Source organism: Camelina sativa, chromosome 4 (assembly GCF_030686135.1).
Source record: "Camelina sativa cultivar CO46 ecotype springtype chromosome 4, ASM3068613v1".
Lineage (NCBI taxonomy): Eukaryota > Viridiplantae > Streptophyta > Magnoliopsida > Brassicales > Brassicaceae > Camelina > Camelina sativa.
The window spans coordinates 25,210,059-25,231,632 of record NC_141883.1 but is presented as its reverse complement, the minus strand read 5'-3'; the positions used below and the strand labels follow the sequence as shown (position 1 = coordinate 25,231,632).

The 21,574-nt window shown below is 35.8% G+C and overlaps 2 protein-coding genes and 2 pseudogenes across 7 annotated transcripts; 1 reads left to right on the top strand and 3 right to left on the bottom strand.

The window, feature by feature from the left end:
- Positions 1–57: 57 nt before the first annotated feature.
- On the top strand, positions 58–4,496 carry LOC147946177 (insulin-degrading enzyme-like 2; annotated as a pseudogene). The gene is made up of 17 exons (XR_015596325.1): positions 58–64; positions 133–325; positions 454–539; positions 681–767; positions 1,024–1,127; positions 1,276–1,378; positions 1,495–1,590; positions 1,674–1,863; positions 2,114–2,175; positions 2,261–2,365; positions 2,624–2,825; positions 2,923–3,131; positions 3,284–3,408; positions 3,489–3,540; positions 3,638–3,724; positions 3,828–3,950; positions 4,073–4,496. The product of XR_015596325.1 is annotated as an insulin-degrading enzyme-like 2 (transcript).
- Positions 4,497–4,906: 410 nt separating this feature from the next.
- On the bottom strand, positions 4,907–11,905 carry LOC104775132 (insulin-degrading enzyme-like 2). Of its 4 annotated transcripts, none has more exons than XM_087510685.1 (26): positions 11,687–11,905; positions 11,534–11,609; positions 11,372–11,439; positions 11,154–11,245; positions 10,994–11,067; positions 10,853–10,896; positions 10,630–10,681; positions 10,410–10,532; positions 10,187–10,299; positions 9,923–10,085; positions 9,251–9,343; positions 9,037–9,122; positions 8,810–8,896; positions 8,450–8,553; positions 8,199–8,301; positions 7,987–8,082; positions 7,714–7,903; positions 7,402–7,463; positions 7,212–7,316; positions 6,752–6,953; positions 6,446–6,654; positions 6,169–6,293; positions 6,037–6,088; positions 5,853–5,939; positions 5,627–5,749; positions 4,907–5,504 (listed from the first exon to the last, which is right to left on the bottom strand). In XM_087510685.1, exons 1-26 carry the CDS (start codon positions 11,822–11,824, stop codon positions 5,259–5,261), a joined length of 2,913 nt encoding a protein of 970 aa, XP_087366811.1. In that variant the 5' UTR covers positions 11,825–11,905; the 3' UTR covers positions 4,907–5,258. The 4 variants fall into 4 exon arrangements, with proteins under 4 accessions (XP_087366811.1, XP_087366812.1, XP_087366813.1 ...); XM_087510686.1 differs by having other exon boundaries at positions 9,923–10,073; positions 11,687–11,894; XM_087510687.1 differs by lacking the exon at positions 11,372–11,439 and having other exon boundaries at positions 11,687–11,892.
- A 437-nt stretch (positions 11,906–12,342) lies between these two features.
- LOC147946176 (insulin-degrading enzyme-like 2) lies at positions 12,343–17,576 on the bottom strand (annotated as a pseudogene). The gene is made up of 13 exons (XR_015596324.1): positions 17,483–17,576; positions 15,262–15,335; positions 15,019–15,114; positions 14,737–14,926; positions 14,531–14,592; positions 14,342–14,446; positions 13,998–14,199; positions 13,706–13,914; positions 13,392–13,516; positions 13,265–13,316; positions 13,091–13,177; positions 12,878–13,000; positions 12,343–12,752 (listed from the first exon to the last, which is right to left on the bottom strand). The product of XR_015596324.1 is annotated as an insulin-degrading enzyme-like 2 (transcript).
- Positions 17,577–19,946: 2,370 nt separating this feature from the next.
- Positions 19,947–20,632, bottom strand: LOC109132698 (uncharacterized). The gene has a single exon (XM_019244844.2). The coding sequence runs from the start codon at positions 20,446–20,448 to the stop codon at positions 20,161–20,163; it is 288 nt and encodes a 95-aa protein (XP_019100389.1). The 5' UTR covers positions 20,449–20,632; the 3' UTR covers positions 19,947–20,160.
- Between the last annotated feature and the right edge of the window lie 942 nt (positions 20,633–21,574).

Sequence of the window (21,574 nt, the reverse complement as noted above, 5' to 3'; positions counted from 1 at the left end):
GTATAGGCTACACAAAAAAATGATGGTGTCCTGACTATTTTTCCGGAAGAGAGTAATATGGGAGGTTTTATTTATTTTTTGTGGAGCTGGCTAGGGAAGTGTTTTGTCTCAAACTGCTTTACTCAAAATAAGTTGCTCAACTGCTTGTATACTTCAATTTTGTGATACAGACCTGTGTATCAGCAGTGCTGCAATTAGTAATCTTGCCTTATTTTCTTAATACTTCCACAGGTTGGGCAACGAGACTGCATGCTGGTGAAGCATGGTTGAGTATAGAGTATTCATTCTTCAATGTTTCCATAACTCCTTACTGATTCTGGCCAAGGTGGGTTACTGTATTGTTTCATGTTTTGTTATAACATTCTCAGAAGCTTGTTGTATTGGTGTCTTCATGTCCTATATTACTCAGTACCTGATATGATCTTGAATTTTTGTATTTTGATTTGTACACAGAGCATATGCAAGATATTATAGGATTGTTGTTCAGACACATTAACCTTATACAACAGTCTGGTGTTTCCCAATGGATTTTCGATGAGGTATTGGTATTATTAAGCTGTACATGACTTGACTTATGTTTCCAAATTTTTTCTGTTATTGTCTGCTTTTTTAAACTGGCTAGTATTCCTATTGATTCAGTGTTCTTACACAGTTTGATACATTTGTCATTGTTGTTATAGCTCTCAGCTATCTGTGAGGCAGAGTTTCATTATCAAGCCAAAATACACCCAATGTCTTATGCAATACGTATATCATCAAGCATGACGGTAATATAGTATTTTTCAGCTGTTCAATCTATTTCTCATACTTTTCCTGTCATTTAAGCTTCGTTTGTATTTATATCTGTAGTTTGCCTTTACGATGACACAGAGTAGAATAGATGCTTATCTTATACAATCTCATTACTAGATCACACCCATATGAAGTTTGATCTTTGTGTCTGAAGTTCGGCAACTCGGTTTCTTGGCTAAACATTTCACTTTTTGTTTTAATCTTCTGTTTCTTATTCCAATTTTGTTTCAGATATACCCAACCAAGCATTGGCTAGTTAGATCATCACTGCCATGGAAATTTAATCCAGCTAGTGTGGAAAAGGTTCTCGATGAGCTTTCTCCCAATAATGTTCGGTAAGTCTCGTCTTCTACACTCATAGGTTTTCATTGAACTAAATTTGTATTTGTCCCATTTATTCTGAGGACGGTGCTAAATGTTTTTATTGCTATCAGCCATATGATCTCTATATTAAGTAGTTCAAGAATTGATCTCTATTTGTAGAATCTTTTGGAAATCAAATAAATTTGAAGGTGAAACTGACAAGGTTGAGCCATGGTATAACACTCCTTATTCTCTTGAGAAGATGACTAAATTCACCATTCAGGTTGGGCTTTTGATGTATTGATTTCCTGAAGATCCTTCTATACTTGCATGTTTGATTCAGTATTTTTCTATTACTCTGGAGGAAGTTCAGTTTTGATTTGTGATTAACAATTACAGGAGTGGGTGCAGTCTGCTCCTGAAGTAAATCTGCAGCTACCAACACCTAATATCTACATTCCTACGGATTTTTCATTAAAGGATGTTAAGGATAAGGTTCAGTTCCATCACTCTAGTTACAATTTACAAATGTCTTTAAAATGTATAAAGCAGTAATCTTATGTCAAGTTCTGGAACAGGACATCTTTCCTGTTTTGTTGAGAAAGACATCATTCTCAAGATTGTGGTATAAGCCTGATACAAAGTTCTTCAGACCAAAGGCATATGTTAAGATGGATTTCAACTGCCCCCTTGCAGTCAGCTCTCCAGATGCTGCGGTTCTTTCAAATATTTTTGTTTCTCTGCTAGAGGACTATTTGAATGAATATGGTAAGATTTGATACATTAGAACTCGGTTATTTCTCTTTCAGTATAGCCTTTCTACATTATCACTACTCAGTTATTTATTACAATAGCTCTGCTGGGAGTTCCTTGCTTTATATTGCATTTCTTCTAAGGCAAGTTAAAATATGTTATATTGAAGAACGGAATAAAAATAGATTTAGGTGATAAGCCTTCCTAGTTTTTGTTATTATATCGGGAAAACTGTTTCATCAATCTGTATACTTCTATGTTTCAGCTTATTATGCTCATGTTGCTGGTCTCCGCTATGGATTAAGTCTTTCGAAAAATGGTTTTGAGGTGGGTTTGCACAAACTTCTGACGTTTTCTCGTGTCTTTTGCTCGACGAATTGATCATATTAGACTAACAGTTTCTCATTTCCAGCTCTCTCTTGTTGGCTTTAATCACAAAATGAGTATCTTGCTGGAAGCTATCATTCGAAAGATAGCAAAATTCCAAGTGAAACCTGATAGGTTTTCTGTTATCAAGGTAACCTTATTAGCTAGTAGAGATATTATCCAGTAAGCATTGTACCAGATTTGTTGACTAATAAAAAGTCTACAAACAATGCCAAAAGAAATCGAAAGGTTTGCTTTAAGAATTAAAGCATCCCTTCAATACGTAGACTCTCATTGCTTGTTACTGCTCAATAGACCCAATTTCTTAAGTAGAGATATTATCCAATAAGCATTGTACCAGATTTGCTGAATAATCCATGTTTTCATGCTTCCTTGTCCTATATTATAGGAAACAGTCACAAAGGCATACAAAAATTACAAATTCCGACAACCGTATGAACAAGCAATGAGTTACTGCTCAATGGTATTACAAGATAACTCTTGGCCTTGGACAGAGAAATTAGATGCTCTTTCTTGTTTGGAAGCTGAAGACTTGGCGAATTTTGTTCCAATGTTGTTATCGAGGACGTTTGTTGAGTGCTATATAGCAGGTCGCAACTCATTATCCCTGCTCTATGATATAGTCTTTGGTCTCTAGTCCTTTTTGTTTTTGTGTCAGTCATATAATTAAATAGAAACTCGTTTCAGGAAATGTTGAGAAGAGTGAAGCTGAGTCAATGGTCAAGCATATGGAAGATGTTCTTTTTAATGACCCAAAACCTATCTGTCGTCCGCTACTTCCATCTCAGTTCCTGACAAGCAGAGTTGCAGAGCTCGGAACAGGAATGAAATACTTCTACCATCAAGAAGGCTCAAACCCCAGCGATGAAAACTCTGCTCTAGTGCATTATATTCAGGTACACTTGCGACAAGATTAATACATCTTATTGGCCTCATCAACCAGATTTTGCACGTCTTATAAAGCATTTCTTGTAGATTTTGGTACTTAGACTCATCATGAGTGTAGAAGGTTGCTTCTTGCTAACATAAATTGGTTTCCCAAGAACAGATTCATCAAGATGAATTTTCCATGAATATCAAACTTCAGCTATTTAAACTTGTCGCAAAGCAAACAACTTTTCACCAGCTTAGGACAGTTGAGCAACTTGGTTACATCACTTGTCTTTCTCAAAGGTACATAAATATTTTTCTCATACTTTTGAATGCTCCTGAGTTCTCGCTGATCCATAAATAATTATGTTTCTGCGACACAGAAACGATTCTGGTGTCTATGGTCTGCAGTTCTATGTTCAGTCTTCAGTAAAGGTACCAAACTACCAAACTGTCTTGTCTCTCTGCCACTCGGACTTTACATAACCCTTTCTAGCTAATGCATTAATCTCCTTGAGTTTGCTGTTAAAAGGGTCCTGGACATATTGATTCAAGGGTCGAGTCACTACTCAAGGATCTTGAGCGTAAACTTTACATGATGAGCGATGAGGAATTTAAGGTGAGAAGGCACAACCAAATATTGTATATCATATTTGCTTTGCTGGAACTTAACATTGTGGTGCAACGAGATATCTCACTAATTGACATGACTTGCTACTCAGAGCAACGTAACAGCTTTGATAGACATGAAGCTTGAAAAAGCCAAGAACTTGAACGAGGAATCCCGATTTTACTGGGGAGAGATTCAAAAAGGGACACTTAAATTCAACCGTAAAGATGCAGAGGTATAATAGACAAAACACCTATTACCAACTTTCTTCCTATAGCAATCTCTGAATTAAGAACCTTGTACTTGCATGGAGAGTCTTCTTCAAAGAAACAACTAAGTTGTTGTGTAAATTATTAGGTGGCTGCACTGAGAGGGCTAAAGAAGGAAGAATTGATAGATTTCTTCGACAGATACATAAAGGTTGATGCATTGAAAAAGAAATCGTTGAGTGTATGCGTTTACGGAAACCAACATGTAAAGGAAATGGCATCTGACAAAGACAAAGTTGTGTCACCATCCATAAAAGTCGAAGACATTGTTGGTTTCAGAAACTCTCAACCTCTTTACGGATCGTTGAGCGGATGTGGACAGCTGAAACTGTGATGAGGTCCCAACACTTCTCAAGGGATATACACAAAGGTCCGGCGCTAGGGTGGTGTTTTGAAAAAAAATTACAAGGTTTTAGGCCCTTAATGTTTGAGATTTTGACAAAAAAACACTCCAAATTTCTTAAATCTACAGATAAGACCTTCAAATTATTAAAAAAAAAAAATTTGCACAAGGTCTAAGGAAAATTTGAGCCGGCCACAAACACTCATATACGAAAAATGTGAACAATGTATTTGTTAGAAAACTCTGCATCAGTAACGACTGGTTTATATTTGGATGTAATAAGTGATCGAAATCGGTGAGCTGTAGCATCAGTACATATATTAAAATGGCTGCCTGTTGAAACCCTCATAGCTTGATAGACAGCTCAAATATCTCACTATTGAAAAATATTCAAGTTAGCTGATCACTGATCTTTCTATCAATCTATTAGGGTTTGAATATGTGAACAGCCTTCGTGGCACTTCAGCTAGGAAGGCTGTTCACATATTCAAACCCTAATAGATTGATAGAAAGATCAGTGATCAGCTAACTTGAAATTTTTCAATAGTGAGATATTTGAGCTGTCTATCAAGCTATGAGGGTTTAAACAGGCAGCCATTTTAATATATGTACTGATGTACAGCTCACCGATTTCGATCACTTATTACATCCAAATATAAACCAGTCGTTACTGATGCAGAGTTTTCTAACAAATACATTGTTCACATTTTTCGTATATGAGTGTTTGTGGCCGGCTCAAATTTTCCTTAGACCTTGTGCAAATTTTTTTTTTTTAATAATTTGAAGGTCTTATCTGTAGATTTAAGAAATTTGGAGTGTTTTTTTGTCAAAATCTCAAACATTAAGGGCCTAAAACCTTGTAATTTTTTTTCAAAACACCACCCTAGCGCCGGACCTTTGTGTATATCCCTTGAGAAGTGTTGGGACCTCATCACAGTTTCAGCTGTCCACATCCGCTCAACGATCCGTAAAGAGGTTGAGAGTTTCTGAAACCAACAATGTCTTCGACTTTTATGGATGGTGACACAACTTTGTCTTTGTCAGATGCCATTTCCTTTACATGTTGGTTTCCGTAAACGCATACACTCAACGATTTCTTTTTCAATGCATCAACCTTTATGTATCTGTCGAAGAAATCTATCAATTCTTCCTTCTTTAGCCCTCTCAGTGCAGCCACCTAATAATTTACACAACAACTTAGTTGTTTCTTTGAAGAAGACTCTCCATGCAAGTACAAGGTTCTTAATTCAGAGATTGCTATAGGAAGAAAGTTGGTAATAGGTGTTTTGTCTATTATACCTCTGCATCTTTACGGTTGAATTTAAGTGTCCCTTTTTGAATCTCTCCCCAGTAAAATCGGGATTCCTCGTTCAAGTTCTTGGCTTTTTCAAGCTTCATGTCTATCAAAGCTGTTACGTTGCTCTGAGTAGCAAGTCATGTCAATTAGTGAGATATCTCGTTGCACCACAATGTTAAGTTCCAGCAAAGCAAATATGATATACAATATTTGGTTGTGCCTTCTCACCTTAAATTCCTCATCGCTCATCATGTAAAGTTTACGCTCAAGATCCTTGAGTAGTGACTCGACCCTTGAATCAATATGTCCAGGACCCTTTTAACAGCAAACTCAAGGAGATTAATGCATTAGCTAGAAAGGGTTATGTAAAGTCCGAGTGGCAGAGAGACAAGACAGTTTGGTAGTTTGGTACCTTTACTGAAGACTGAACATAGAACTGCAGACCATAGACACCAGAATCGTTTCTGTGTCGCAGAAACATAATTATTTATGGATCAGCGAGAACTCAGGAGCATTCAAAAGTATGAGAAAAATATTTATGTACCTTTGAGAAAGACAAGTGATGTAACCAAGTTGCTCAACTGTCCTAAGCTGGTGAAAAGTTGTTTGCTTTGCGACAAGTTTAAATAGCTGAAGTTTGATATTCATGGAAAATTCATCTTGATGAATCTGTTCTTGGGAAACCAATTTATGTTAGCAAGAAGCAACCTTCTACACTCATGATGAGTCTAAGTACCAAAATCTACAAGAAATGCTTTATAAGACGTGCAAAATCTGGTTGATGAGGCCAATAAGATGTATTAATCTTGTCGCAAGTGTACCTGAATATAATGCACTAGAGCAGAGTTTTCATCGCTGGGGTTTGAGCCTTCTTGATGGTAGAAGTATTTCATTCCTGTTCCGAGCTCTGCAACTCTGCTTGTCAGGAACTGAGATGGAAGTAGCGGACGACAGATAGGTTTTGGGTCATTAAAAAGAACATCTTCCATATGCTTGACCATTGACTCAGCTTCACTCTTCTCAACATTTCCTGAAACGAGTTTCTATTTAATTATATGACTGACACAAAAACAAAAAGGACTAGAGACCAAAGACTATATCATAGAGCAGGGATAATGAGTTGCGACCTGCTATATAGCACTCAACAAACGTCCTCGATAACAACATTGGAACAAAATTCGCCAAGTCTTCAGCTTCCAAACAAGAAAGAGCATCTAATTTCTCTGTCCAAGGCCAAGAGTTATCTTGTAATACCATTGAGCAGTAACTCATTGCTTGTTCATACGGTTGTCGGAATTTGTAATTTTTGTATGCCTTTGTGACTGTTTCCTATAATATAGGACAAGGAAGCATGAAAACATGGATTATTCAGCAAATCTGGTACAATGCTTATTGGATAATATCTCTACTTAAGAAATTGGGTCTATTGAGCAGTAACAAGCAATGAGAGTCTACGTATTGAAGGGATGCTTTAATTCTTAAAGCAAACCTTTCGATTTCTTTTGGCATTGTTTGTAGACTTTTTATTAGTCAACAAATCTGGTACAATGCTTACTGGATAATATCTCTACTAGCTAATAAGGTTACCTTGATAACAGAAAACCTATCAGGTTTCACTTGGAATTTTGCTATCTTTCGAATGATAGCTTCCAGCAAGATACTCATTTTGTGATTAAAGCCAACAAGAGAGAGCTGGAAATGAGAAACTGTTAGTCTAATATGATCAATTCGTCGAGCAAAAGACACGAGAAAACGTCAGAAGTTTGTGCAAACCCACCTCAAAACCATTTTTCGAAAGACTTAATCCATAGCGGAGACCAGCAACATGAGCATAATAAGCTGAAACATAGAAGTATACAGATTGATGAAACAGTTTTCCCGATATAATAACAAAAACTAGGAAGGCTTATCACCTAAATCTATTTTTATTCCGTTCTTCAATATAACATATTTTAACTTGCCTTAGAAGAAATGCAATATAAAGCAAGGAACTCCCAGCAGAGCTATTGTAATAAATAACTGAGTAGTGATAATGTAGAAAGGCTATACTGAAAGAGAAATAACCGAGTTCTAATGTATCAAATCTTACCATATTCATTCAAATAGTCCTCTAGCAGAGAAACAAAAATATTTGAAAGAACCGCAGCATCTGGAGAGCTGACTGCAAGGGGGCAGTTGAAATCCATCTTAACATATGCCTTTGGTCTGAAGAACTTTGTATCAGGCTTATACCACAATCTTGAGAATGATGTCTTTCTCAACAAAACAGGAAAGATGTCCTGTTCCAGAACTTGACATAAGATTACTGCTTTATACATTTTAAAGACATTTGTAAATTGTAACTAGAGTGATGGAACTGAACCTTATCCTTAACATCCTTTAATGAAAAATCCGTAGGAATGTAGATATTAGGTGTTGGTAGCTGCAGATTTACTTCAGGAGCAGACTGCACCCACTCCTGTAATTGTTAATCACAAATCAAAACTGAACTTCCTCCAGAGTAATAGAAAAATACTGAATCAAACATGCAAGTATAGAAGGATCTTCAGGAAATCAATACATCAAAAGCCCAACCTGAATGGTGAATTTAGTCATCTTCTCAAGAGAATAAGGAGTGTTATACCATGGCTCAACCTTGTCAGTTTCACCTTCAAATTTATTTGATTTCCAAAAGATTCTACAAATAGAGATCAATTCTTGAACTACTTAATATAGAGATCATATGGCTGATAGCAATAAAAACATTTAGCACCGTCCTCAGAATAAATGGGACAAATACAAATTTAGTTCAATGAAAACCTATGAGTGTAGAAGACGAGACTTACCGAACATTATTGGGAGAAAGCTCATCGAGAACCTTTTCCACACTAGCTGGATTAAATTTCCATGGCAGTGATGATCTAACTAGCCAATGCTTGGTTGGGTATATCTGAAACAAAATTGGAATAAGAAACAGAAGATTAAAACAAAAAGTGAAATGTTTAGCCAAGAAACCGAGTTGCCGAACTTCAGACACAAAGATCAAACTTCATATGGGTGTGATCTAGTAATGAGATTGTATAAGATAAGCATCTATTCTACTCTTTGTCATCGTAAAGGCAAACTACAGATATAAATACAAACGAAGCTTAAATGACAGGAAAAGTATGAGAAATAGATTGAACAGCTGAAAAATACTATATTACCGTCATGCTTGATGATATACGTATTGCATAAGACATTGGGTGTATTTTGGCTTGATAATGAAACTCTGCCTCACAGATAGCTGAGAGCTATAACAACAATGACAAATGTATCAAACTGTGTAAGAACACTGAATCAATAGGAATACTAGCCAGTTTAAAAAGCAGACAATAACAGAAAAAATTTGGAAACATAAGTCAAGTCATGTACAGCTTAATAATACCAATACCTCATCGAAAATCCATTGGGAAACACCAGACTGTTGTATAAGGTTAATGTGTCTGAACAACAATCCTATAATATCTTGCATATGCTCTGTGTACAAATCAAAATACAAAAATTCAAGATCATATCAGGTACTGAGTAATATAGGACATGAAGACACCAATACAACAAGCTTCTGAGAATGTTATAACAAAACATGAAACAATACAGTAACCCACCTTGGCCAGAATCAGTAAGAGTTATGGAAACATTGAAGAATGAATACTCTATACTCAACCATGCTTCACCAGCATGCAGTCTCGTTGCCCAACCTGTGGAAGTATTAAGAAAATAAGGCAAGATTACTAATTGCAGCACTGCTGATACACAGGTCTGTATCACAAAATTGAAGTATACAAGCAGTTGAGCAACTTATTTTGAGTAAAGCAGTTGAGACAAACACTTCCCTAGCCAGCTCCACAAAAATAAATAAAACCTCCCATATTACTCTCTTCCGGAAAATAGTCAGGACACCATCATTTTTTTGTGTAGCCTATACAACACACCAAGATAGGAAATATTTTTTATAGCTACCATCTACAGCTGAAACAACAAAGAACAGCTTTCTAAAGCACTTTTCTAACTGTCTACGAGGCAATGTAAATAAGTGCTCTGTAATATTCACAGCGACTAATACAGGGGAAACAACTCATACTCCAAAAACGTTATTCCAGGAAACAACTAATCTTTATGATTTCTCGTGACTATCAGCCGACAGCCGAAACAACGTAACTTATCCTCCAAAAAAAAGTAAAGAATCATAACCAGAAAGAGAGAGCTGGAGACTACAACAACTTTTCAATTTATTACATGCCAAATCATTTATTAGTTTGACCCTTAAGAAAACCTACCTAAGATTTTTAAGGCATGAAACAAACTCCCTTCGCCTTCGTGACCAATTAGACGGCCAATGTACTTGCATGGTCCTTCTTCATAATGGAGAATGCTAGGAGTTACAGGCCATGAAACAAGAAGCTCATGTCCCTGCCTTATTGGAACAACCTTCACAAGAATCTAAAATCAATGAAAAATAAACACCATCACACCTTAGCAACATTTTAACATGTATATATCTTCGTCTCGTTAAATGCTATCACTGAAATAAGGAGCACGACCTGCAAATGGTCTAGAGTACACGGCTGACCAGGAAATCTAGGAATACCCTTGTCCGTGTTTCGAATATCCTGGAACAACTCTTCCACTAGACCTTGAGTTTTATCAAGGTTTTCTGAAGACATCCAGAGGAAAGACATGTATAAATGTCATATATGTTAATGCTATACTTCTGTGTTCTGAAAATAAAAGAGATTTGAGTATTGGGTTAGCTCCAAAACCTACCCTTTGCATAAACAACCAGATGCATGATGTTGGCAGAATAGTGTTCATCATAGAATTTAATCAGCTCACTCCTTATATCTATTCCTTTTGCTTCGGGTTGTACATGAAGTGTATCCATGTTACCTAAGCAAAATTATCACTTTCTTAGCAGGGAACGACCATTAACTTTTCTTATGAACGCCAGCCAAAACCAATCCTTAAAAATGGGTCGAACATGAACCTGAGGCAAATTTGTGATATGGATGGTCTGTTCTACTTAAATGCCTTTGTACCTGTGTCAACGGAAAAGGAAGACAAAAATTAAGTGAGATGCTAAATACACATCAACACACACTTGTGGGTTGTAAAATTTTCAGGGCTTAGATATATATAAAAGTAGTACAGTAATTAACTAAATGGATTGATGTAATACAATAATTGTCCTTGAGAGCAAGGGAAAATACCTGGCGCATACGCCTAGAATCATACAACAGATTTTTCTGATGCTCTGGATAAGAGAGAACATGTTAGAGTATGTTATATCAACAAATTTCAACGGGAGAGGTATCAAGAAAGTGAAAAAAAAAAAAAAAAAAAAAGCAAACCAGAGTCGACAGCCTTGATCTCTCTCATGGTAGCATCAGCAGACATCAGTGGTTTGATAAAGAACTGTGCAAACCTGGTTACACAATCAAAAAAAGGCAGATCAGATAACATTATTAGTAAGCGAGCAGAAAACAAATAAAGAAGCAAAAGCAAGTCAACCTGTCCAAAGCTTCATCAAAAGAATCAGTGTTGATATCGAAATGGTAGTTTGTATCTTCAGTAGTTGTATAAGCATTTGAACTCCCTCCATGCTACAAACAAGAAAAAAAACATAATTTAATAAGCGCCTTAGAATATATAGAAGAGCATCATTTCAATATGCAAGAATTAAGATCAATTTTGTATTCCAGAGCAAAGCAGGAGAAGAACATTATTACCTCAGCGACATACTTGAACAAACCATTTTCTTCAGGGAATTTTTCACTTGCATAAAATAGCATATGCTCTGATAATTAAAGAAGTGACTCTCTCTCTCTCATTAAACGAATTTGACTACTTAGAAGAAGATAAAACAAAAACTGGGAATCAAAAAAAAGTACCAAGGAAATGAGCTAGGCCTTCCAATCCTTCTGGGTCCGAGAACGATCCGACGCTAACGTTCATCGAAGCAGCACACTAAGAGAGCACCGATACAAAATTAATCTTCAGATTATTATTTTATTTTATCGGTAAAAGTATCTTCCAGAGCTTACTTTGTCAGTCTCTGGATCGCTGATTAACAACACTTCCAGCGAATTCTTAAGTACAATCCTCCGATATTCTCTCGTGTCCGTACGTGGCTTCAGTATCTCGTCACCTCCATCCGCCGTCGCCGTGGGCGTGGCCATCATCAACCTTTCGATTTCTTTTGGGATTGTTTGTAGACTTTTTTTATTAGTCTTCTTTCTTCGCTCTTATTATTATGTCTTTCTAACGTCTTTCTTTTATTTCAGTAATCTACTGTGCTACAGTCTACGTATGATTAAAAATATCAACGGTGTATGTTTTCCCAAGTAGTACAGATCCAACGGCGATTACTTGTGATAGTTAGATTCTTCACTATTATGTTATGGTCCAAGGTCTTTCCTTTTTGTCTCTAATCTAGTGTCATTATCCACTGTGTGGTTGGTTAGAGATCTAACTATTATTATCAACGGTGTATTTCCCCCCAATTAATAAGAGTACCAAGGGGCAACGAAACTATTGGTCAACGCCAAGTTGTCAACTCCACCGTTGATTTTTCTTTTTTTTTTTTTTTTTGTTAGAAAATTATAAAATTGGGACCTAAACAGTAGTTGAATATGATATAATATAACTAAGAAAAATCTATATATGCTAGATGAATATCTTGAATAACTATGTCATAAACTTTCATCAAATAAGTGTGTATATTATGACGTCAAGTATCATCTTTATAATATTACTTTGAATTTTCCATGACTTTGGATCCAAATGTTAACTTTAATATGACTAACTCTACTGATTCGCTTTGGCATATGTCTCTGTTTGTTGTACTTGTATATAAATCTCTGAAAAAGAGTTGGTACCTCCTCAAAGTTTCAACGACCCGTAAAGAGGTTGAGACTTTCTGAAACCAACAATGTCTTCGATTTCTATCAGTGGTGATCGAATTTTGTCTTTGTCAGATTGTATTTCCTTCAAATGCTGGTTTCCATATACGCATATGCTCAAGGATTTCTTATTTGGTGCGTCAACCTTTATGTATTCGTCAAAGAAATCTATCAACTCGTGCTTCTGTAGCTCTCTTAGTGCAGCCACCTAACCATAGACCAAACCCCAACTCATTCCATCGATCGCTTGTATTAACACTTGTTCGAAGAAGACTGACCATGCAAGTACAAGGGTTCTTAATATTGCTTAGAAGTTGGAAAGGAGGAGATTACCTCTGCATCTATGCGGTTGAATTTGAGTGTCCCAGTTTGAATCTCTGCCCAGTAAAACCAGGATTCCTCATCCAAGTTCTTGTCTTTTTCGAGCTTCATGTCTATCAAAGTTGTTACATTGCTCTGAAGAGAAAGCCATGTCAATTAGCGCATCAATGTTTGTCTCAAGTAAAGCAGATATCATCTATAGTACCTGCTTGTGTCACAACTTACCTTGAATTCTTCATCGCTTATATTGTAAAGTTTACTCTCAAGGTCCTTGAGTAGAGACTCAACCCTCGAATCAATATGTCCAGGACCCTATTAACGATAAACTTAAAGGAAGTTAAACAGATCTGCATTAACTATCCAAATTCTGAGTGATAGAGAGGCAATGCAAGTTGGTACCTTAACTGAAGACTGAATAATGAACTGAACACCATAGACGCCAGAATCGTTGCTGTATTGCAGAAAAGAGGGTATGCATCAAACACAACTCAGTAAATATTCAAACACACGAGAAACTCCTATGTACCTCAGAGAAAGTGAAGTGATGTAGCCAAGTTGCTCAATTGTTCTAAGCTGGTGAAATGTGGCTTGCTTTGCAATTAGCTCGAAAAGCTGAAGTTTACTATTCATGGAATATTCATCTTGATGAACCTGTTCGTGGTAAACCAATTTCCGTTAGCAAGAACACGAAGGTCAATTAGAAGAAAAAAAACTCACAAAGAGTCTAAATACCAAGATTTACAAGAAAAGCTTTATAAGACATGCAAAAAACTTCTCAGTGATGCCGCTTAATTATTTCGATGGTTATCGACTTATCGTAGTCACAACTCACAACTATACCTGAATATAATGCACTAGAGCAGAATTCTCATCACTGGAGTTTGAACCTTCATGATGGTAAAAGCATTTTCTTCCTGTTCTGAGCTCTGTAACCCTATTTGTCAGGAACTGGGATGGAAATAACGGACGAAAAATAGGTTTTGGGTCGGTAAAAAGAACATCTTCAATATGCTTGGCCATTGATTCAGCTTCATCCTTCTCAACATTTCCTGAAATAAGACACCACAACCGCTATAAGAAAAGAACGTGTTAGAGACCAAATACAATCATACAGCAGGGATAATGTTGATACCTGCTATATAGCATTCAACAAATGTCCTTGACAGCAGCACTGGAACGAACTTAGCCAAGTCTTCAGCTTCCAAATGAGAAACAGCATCAAGCTCCTCTGTCCAAGGCCAACTCTTGTCTTCTAATACTAGTGAGCAGTAATACGTTGCTTGTTCATATGGTTGTTGAAATTTGTAATTTTGGTATGCCTTTGTGACTGTTTCCTATTACAGGACAGGGAAGCAGAAAACATGTATTCGGTAAATCTGTTCACAGGGCTGATTGTCAAGATCTTACCACGTACAGCCCTTAAAAGGAGAGTCGTGGTAATTTGGAAAGAGGGACGAAGTATAATAACAAGGTTACCTTGATAACAGAAAACCTGTCAGATTTAACTTCGAATCTTGCTATCTTTTGAATGACTGCTTACAGCAAGATCCTCAATTTGTGATTAAAGCCAACAAGAGACAACTGGAAATGAGAAACTGTAAGTCAAACATAAAATTTACTGAGCAAAATACACAAGGAAACGTCAGTGTCCTTGTACAAACCCACCTCAAAACCATTGTCCGAAATTCTCAATCCATAGTCAAGACCAGCACTTTGAGCATAATAAGCTGAGACATCAAAGTAAAGATTGACGAGAACTACAATAAAATTTCCTTTCCACATATTTATCATACCAATTTCTTGATAGATATCACGAGAAACCCGTAGTTGAAAGAGAAATAACCGAAAGAGGTCTATCTATCAAATCTTACCATATTCATTCAAATAGTCCTCCAGCAACCAAACAAAAATATTTGAAAGAACCGCAGCGTCGGGAGAGCTAACTGCAAGGGGGCAGTTGAAATCCATCTTAACATATGCCTTTGGTCTGAAGAACTTTGTATCAGGCTTATACCACAATCTTGAGAATGATGTCTTTCTCAATACAACAGGAAAGATGTCCTGTTCAGATTACGTGACATACGATTACTGCTTCATGCATTATAAACTCTAAAAGACAGTTGTAAATTGTAACTAAAGTGATGGAACTGAACCTTATCCTTAAAATCCTTTAATGAAAAGTCTGTAGGAATGAATACATTAGGTGTTGGCTGAAGCAGGTTTACATCCGGGGCAGACTGCACCCACTCCTGTTTGTGTTAAGCACCAACCAAAATTGAACTTCTTCCAGAGTAAGAGAAAAATATTGAATCAAACAGAATATAAATTCGAGCAGAGGAAAAATAAATATACAAGTATAAGCAGATCTTCAGGAAATTATCAAATCATAAGCCAACCTGAATGGCGAATTTGGTTATCTTCTCAAGAGAATACGCAGTGTTATACCATGGCTCAACCTTGTCAGTTTGTCCTTCAAGAGAATACGCAGTGTTATACCAACAGCCTTGTGAGGATCCTTCCTAGCTAGCTGATCATTCATCCTGACTTCTTCGATTCGTCAAAGAAGAAGAAACTGAAAAGTTTGGTTATCAAAACCTGCAGGTATATATATATTTACTCCAAAAATCTTGAATCTCTAATCCTAACTCTTGCTACAAGTACCACCGGGTGGATTGCATTATATAAGTTGAAGAACCTGACTATGTTTTTGCGAGTGTTTGTTGGAACTTCAATCCACGTGACAAATATTTAATCAAAAGGTGGGTAATTTTTATTTGTGAATGCATGATTTCCCAATTGTACTTTCTTACAAGGAAACGTCGGATCACTGTGGGACTTGTTTTTTGTTCGCATAACGCTCTGTTTTGGTTTGTGATATCAAAGGAGAATGAATCCCTGAAACGACGCTGTTTCGGTATTTCATCAATGACAATTACAAACTTTCTATCAAGTTAGCTGATCACTGATCTTTCTATCAAGCTATTAGGGTTTGAATATGTGAACAGCCTCCCTAGCTGATCATTCATCCTGACTTCTACGAGAAGAAACTGAAAAGTTTGGTTAATGCAGATTATTATAAGTCAAAAGAACTCCTCAATTGACCTGCCCTCACCATATTTTTTTAATTTTCCTCATCTTCTTGAACCAAGAGAAAGATATGATATAAAAAAATTATGGGTTTAGTGGTGTAAAGTAGCATTAACGCCATCTCTGATATTATAACTTTTCTACGAACGAAAGAGATCATAGTTTCATGGAATAGTAAAAAAAAAAAAAAAAAAAAAAAACATAAACAAAAAACAAAACCTTGAGGTCATCTATGACCGATCACTGATCTCCGACTCTAAACATTCCTCTAATCACTGTATCAGTCCTCATCCTGTACTCTCGGAAAATATCCAATTGCTTTTTCTATTGATAGCAAATATAACCAAGGACTGGTAATTGCATTACCGTGATTAAATCTATAGCACCCTGGCGAGTTGACAACAACATTTCACATATCTTGCTACCCCAAGCGCCATGACTCGATCTGGATCTCTAAGACGCTAACTGTAAACTGCTCTTAAGAAAAGAAAAACATATATAGATAGTCAATCCCTAATTCGGATGATATAATATGCTAAACAGAAATTAAAGAAATCGAGATATATATAAATTTCGAGGAACAAGATCTAGCGGGAGCTAGGGAGAGAGAACCTGATGACAGCTCAAAGCGTTCTCGAACTTAAAAGTGAAACTTGTGTTCCAAACAAACCCTTCCTCCCTCGAAGTCCCTCTTTATATAGGAATTAGGAATTCATAGTTTGTGAGCCTTCCAAGTTCCAAGTTTCGTTAGTTTTGGCACATGCATAATTGTCCGATCAATAAGTAAATGTCAATTAGGTAATCTGTGTTTTTTTTTTCTACTTACCTGACATAATATGCTCATATATAATATAACTATTTATTAGGATATATTAATATATATGTAGAATATTGATATGTGATACGGTTCTATCACATAAGGAATCTCATCGTGTATAAATAAAATACCCATCTGGTCATCTTGTGTTAATGAATAAATTAAGCGTTTCCAAATTATATCACTTTTTTCATCTGAATTTGCTTTATTAATGTTGAATGTTGTTACAAACTTACAATGGAAATCATCTGTAATTATAGCAGGAGCAGAGAAATGGTGGAATTAAACTTTTAGTAAGAATATATATATATATACATATATATATATATATGCACTATGCAGGATTAGAGTTCCCTTGGTACCCATTTTAATTTGACTTCATTAATTAAATTTGTTTTTTAATTTCCAGAATCTTGCACAATTAAATCTTAAGTAATACTAGAATATCTTACACAAATATTTGTCAATGCAATAATAGGAAATATTGAATCATATGAAAGCTGAACAGATAAATCCTGCGTGCCCATCATATGGAAACCATTGTATCAAGAATAATATAAAAATCGTTTGGAAAAAAAAAAAAAAAACTTAAAGATAATTAATGACCGATCATTGCTCTCCGACTCTAATCATCGATATGATAATTTCATCAGTCGTCTTCTTTACCTCTGTGAATTCAGCCAATAGCTTTCCCTGTTGAAGGTAAAAATAACCTGCGAGTGGCAATGGCATTAAAGGGAGTAAATCTAAAGCACCCTGGCGAGCTGACCACAACGATTTCACGCATCTTGCTACTACACCCACCATGACTTGATCTGGATCTCTAAACTGTAACTGCTCTTACCAAGCTAGAGAGAAAAACATATGAAAATATATGTAGTCAATCACTCAATCCCTAAATCGGATGATAATTATGCTAAACAGGAAGAGATATGATCAGGTCCAAGTTAGGTAGAACCTTCACAATCACCAGTTCACTATATAGACTTAGTCACTTATTAGATTATAATTTACTAACACAGATTTATGTAGGCTACAGGGAGAGAGAACCTGATGACAGCGAACTCAAAAGTGAAACTATGTTTCAAACCCTACCCCTAGCTCCTTGTTATATTATATATAATAATAAGCCTATTCATAGTTGGTGTGCCTCCCAAGTTTCGTTATTATCCGATAATTTATTTATTTATCAGGGATTTTCCAACTCCATTTATCTTAACGAATTTATCAATCAAATAGTAAATAACTTCGTAAAATTAAATAACTATTTTATAAGTCTTACGTTTCGTGCAAGATGGAGAAATGGAATCTCATTAGACAAAAATCTTTGAACTAACTCTGAAAAGAAACGAGACATTTGACCAAATCGATATTTCCGTTTTGGACTTTTTAATGAATGCTTTGATTTCTTCCCAGTAGTATATATAAGTTATATATCTCTTCCACCAGATGATAGATAACAAATACACTGCATCTGCATCTGCATCTGCATCTGCATCTGCATCTCACTATACTTACGACATCCACATATATATACCAGTTGTTAACCAATCAAACGCCTGGAGTGGTTTTGATTTTATATAGGTTAAACAGGCCAAGTGACAATATGATCACAAGGCTTTTGAAGGCATCAGCAACGACTGGTTTATATTTGGATGTCATAAGTGATGGAAATCGGTGAGATGTACATATATTAATTAAAATGGCTGCATGTTCAAACCCTCATAGCTTGATAGAAAGCTCAAAGATCTCACTCTTGAAAATACTCGAGTTAGGTGATCATTGATCTTTCTATCAAGCTATTAAGGTTTGAATATGTCAACAGCCTTGTGAGGATCCTTCCTAGCTAGCTGATCATTCATCCTGACTTCTTCGATTCGTCAAAGAAGAAGAAACTGAAAAGTTTGGTTATCAAAACCTGCAGGTATATATATATTTACTCCAAAAATCTTGAATCTCTAATCCTAACTCTTGCTACAAGTACCACCGGGTGGATTGCATTATATAAGTTGAAGAACCTGACTATGTTTTTGCGAGTGTTTGTTGGAACTTCAATCCACGTGACAAATATTTAATCAAAAGGTGGGTAATTTTTATTTGTGAATGCATGATTTCCCAATTGTACTTTCTTACAAGGAAACGTCGGATCACTGTGGGACTTGTTTTTTGTTCGCATAACGCTCTGTTTTGGTTTGTGATATCAAAGGAGAATGAATCCCTGAAACGACGCTGTTTCGGTATTTCATCAATGACAATTACAAACTTTGGTCCTACCTACAGTCAGTGGTTGAGTATATAATTTTGTAAAGAAGTGAATTATGATGAACCTGATAAAACAATGAAAAATTCTTTATTGCGTAAAACCAGATTCATTGTACTATCGAACTACCAATAAACAAATTTGAGCAATGAAGTAGGACGGTTCTAGGACTTCCACGGGACATTACATGAGGAAAGCCAAGACAAAGACAAAGTTTTATCTCCATCCATAGAAATCCAAGACAATCTTGGTTTTAGTCTTTTAGAATGTTTCAACCTCTTTACGGATAGTTGAGAGGATGTACACAAAGAAAATCTCATAAAATTGACAATTGTGTACTTTTGAATCTGTAATCCCCTGGTTTGTTAGAAAACAGAGTTGTATCGTTTACGGCCCTGTTGATTGTAGCTTTTGTGGAGCAAAAGACAAAGAATGAAGACTTCACTTTACCTACCGAAATTTTGATTCAGTTGTTGTGTTGTGAAATTGTAGGATCTTCAATAATTTACTAGCAAATCAGTCCTCCTGTATTTATTTATTTGTTAAAACCATTGGGACAGCGAAGATGTTGTTTACACTCTCTTTGTCCAAAACCGGCGGAATCATTTGTTAGCTCCAGAATATTCGGGTGTAGTTCAACGAATGATGATGATGTTTGATACAAGTTTGATATGTTCTTAGGAATCCCACTATATCATAATACTTAATTGCAACTAAACCAAAAAAAAAAAATTGCTTCAAACTCAAGTTGCAGCCGTAGACAAGGAATATAATAATAATAATCCATCAAAGGGTGAATAAGAAAAAGTCTTCGACAATAAATTTTAGAGGTTAAAAACCAAAGATGCGGCAACCTAACACCGAACGAACAAAAATAGAAGACAAATTGAACACACGCAAAAAATGAATCAAATTAATTTCTCATCAAAAATAATCCAATTTATCCCCAGCGATGATTAAATAGTATCACAAAATCCTCTTTCAAGAACATATTATCGTTTTCTCAATAATAATAATAATAATAATTTGTTTAAGAAACAGAAAAATCAACCAGAACGCTCATGAAATCTCTCGCCACACACCAAATGTTTTTGTTTTTTTTTTTCGCTTTGGGTAAATTAAATAAAATCATCAAACAACAGAGAATAACAAGAGATCTCTGGCGTCATCATACCCCTGAGAAGATTTGACACCGCAACCAACAACACCACTAGTTCCGGATCCTAAACCACCAACCAAACCGGTCGAATCTTGACCCGAACCAAAAACCCCACCACCTCCGAGCAAATCTGTGATTCCGTGATGGTGATGGCCGTCTGATGGAGGATGGTAATAGAGACGAGCCGTATGAGGACAGTGTGAATGAAACCTCGCCGCGATTCTCACTCCGATGTCCAACATCTCCGTGTATTTCCCCATTTCCTTGAAGAATCTATCGTTTCTTCTTCTTCTATGATTATTGGATTTTTTTTTCTGGTGGTGTGCTCTTTCTCTTTCCTCGTGGAGAGAGAGAGAGAGAGGACGGAGATGATGATGACGAGGAAGGTTATTGCAAGTCGCGTTCGATTTATAGGAGCCAGGAAACACAAAAGCGAACGAGTCTCCGCCTTTCTTCTTTTCGAGGGTTTTACTTATTTAATTGCTTTTCTTGCAATTTTTCCCTAGCTCCCTTATATTTTAATATACTTCGTATTTGCCCCTCATCTCTATTTTAATTGAATTAATCTCCTTGTAAGTTGTAATCTTACCACCATAACTCAATGGTTTATCACTATTTATTATATCTAATGACTCAGTTCCAGATTGATACTAGATTAGGGTCATAAAATGCAATTTATTTTTAAAAAAATTGGATTTAATATTTATTAATAAAACTATAGGGTCGGAATTAGGCGAAACTGAACAAACTTATTCTGAGCTGTAAATTAAGCGTTTTTTGAGTATAAGGAAGGAATCAGTTTAGCGTTTCTTGTCAGTTTCCTTTTCAATTTTTTTTGTTTTGGTAATAAAAATTTATTTCACGTTTCCTTTTAAAAAAAATTCTAAAAATTAAATATTAAAATTAATGAAAACGCGTCAGCGTGGGTCGTCACTATACCAAACAGGTCGCCGAGTATTTTTTTGACTGCGGCAGTACCGCGAAAGTCGCTTGAAAAGTATGCGTTTACTTTAAGCAAATATTTCTCGATGGATGGACTATATCTCATCGACTTTTTTGGACTTGTTAACACCTTTGGACTTTTAATTGTAACGTATGGTTTTTCGTAAGAGAAATTAATGTTTGAAATTTTTTTTTCTTCTTACATCTAATATTTCAGACTTAATTAACATTACATGACACGTTCCATTATGAACTTACAAATGTCATAACAATTTACAGTTGTCACTTGACTAATATAGGTCAACTAGCTTTTATCAGTTTAATCTAAATCTTATTACTATTATATTTTAAATATATAAAGATATGTTTTTATTATATCATACAAAGTGCTGTAAAAAAACTTTGAATGAACTACTCTTTACAGCACTTGAATTGAACCATATA

What these genes read in the sequence shown, in the direction of transcription:
- LOC104775132 (XM_087510685.1), bottom strand. Translation starts at nt 11,824, where the DNA reads ATGATGGCCACGCCCACGGCGACGGCGGATGGAGGTGACGAGATACTG. An exon ending in GATCAAGGCTGTCGACTCTG is followed by an intron (nt 10,897 to 10,993) that starts GTTTGCTTTTTT and finishes TCTCTTATCCAG; the next exon opens with AGCATCAGAAAAATCTGTTG. An exon ending in CCCAATGGATTTTCGATGAG is followed by an intron (nt 8,897 to 9,036) that starts GTATTGGTATTA and finishes TTGTTGTTATAG; the next exon opens with CTCTCAGCTATCTGTGAGGC.
- LOC109132698 (XM_019244844.2), bottom strand. Translation starts at nt 20,448, where the DNA reads ATGGGGAAATACACGGAGATGTTGGACATCGGAGTGAGAATCGCGGCG.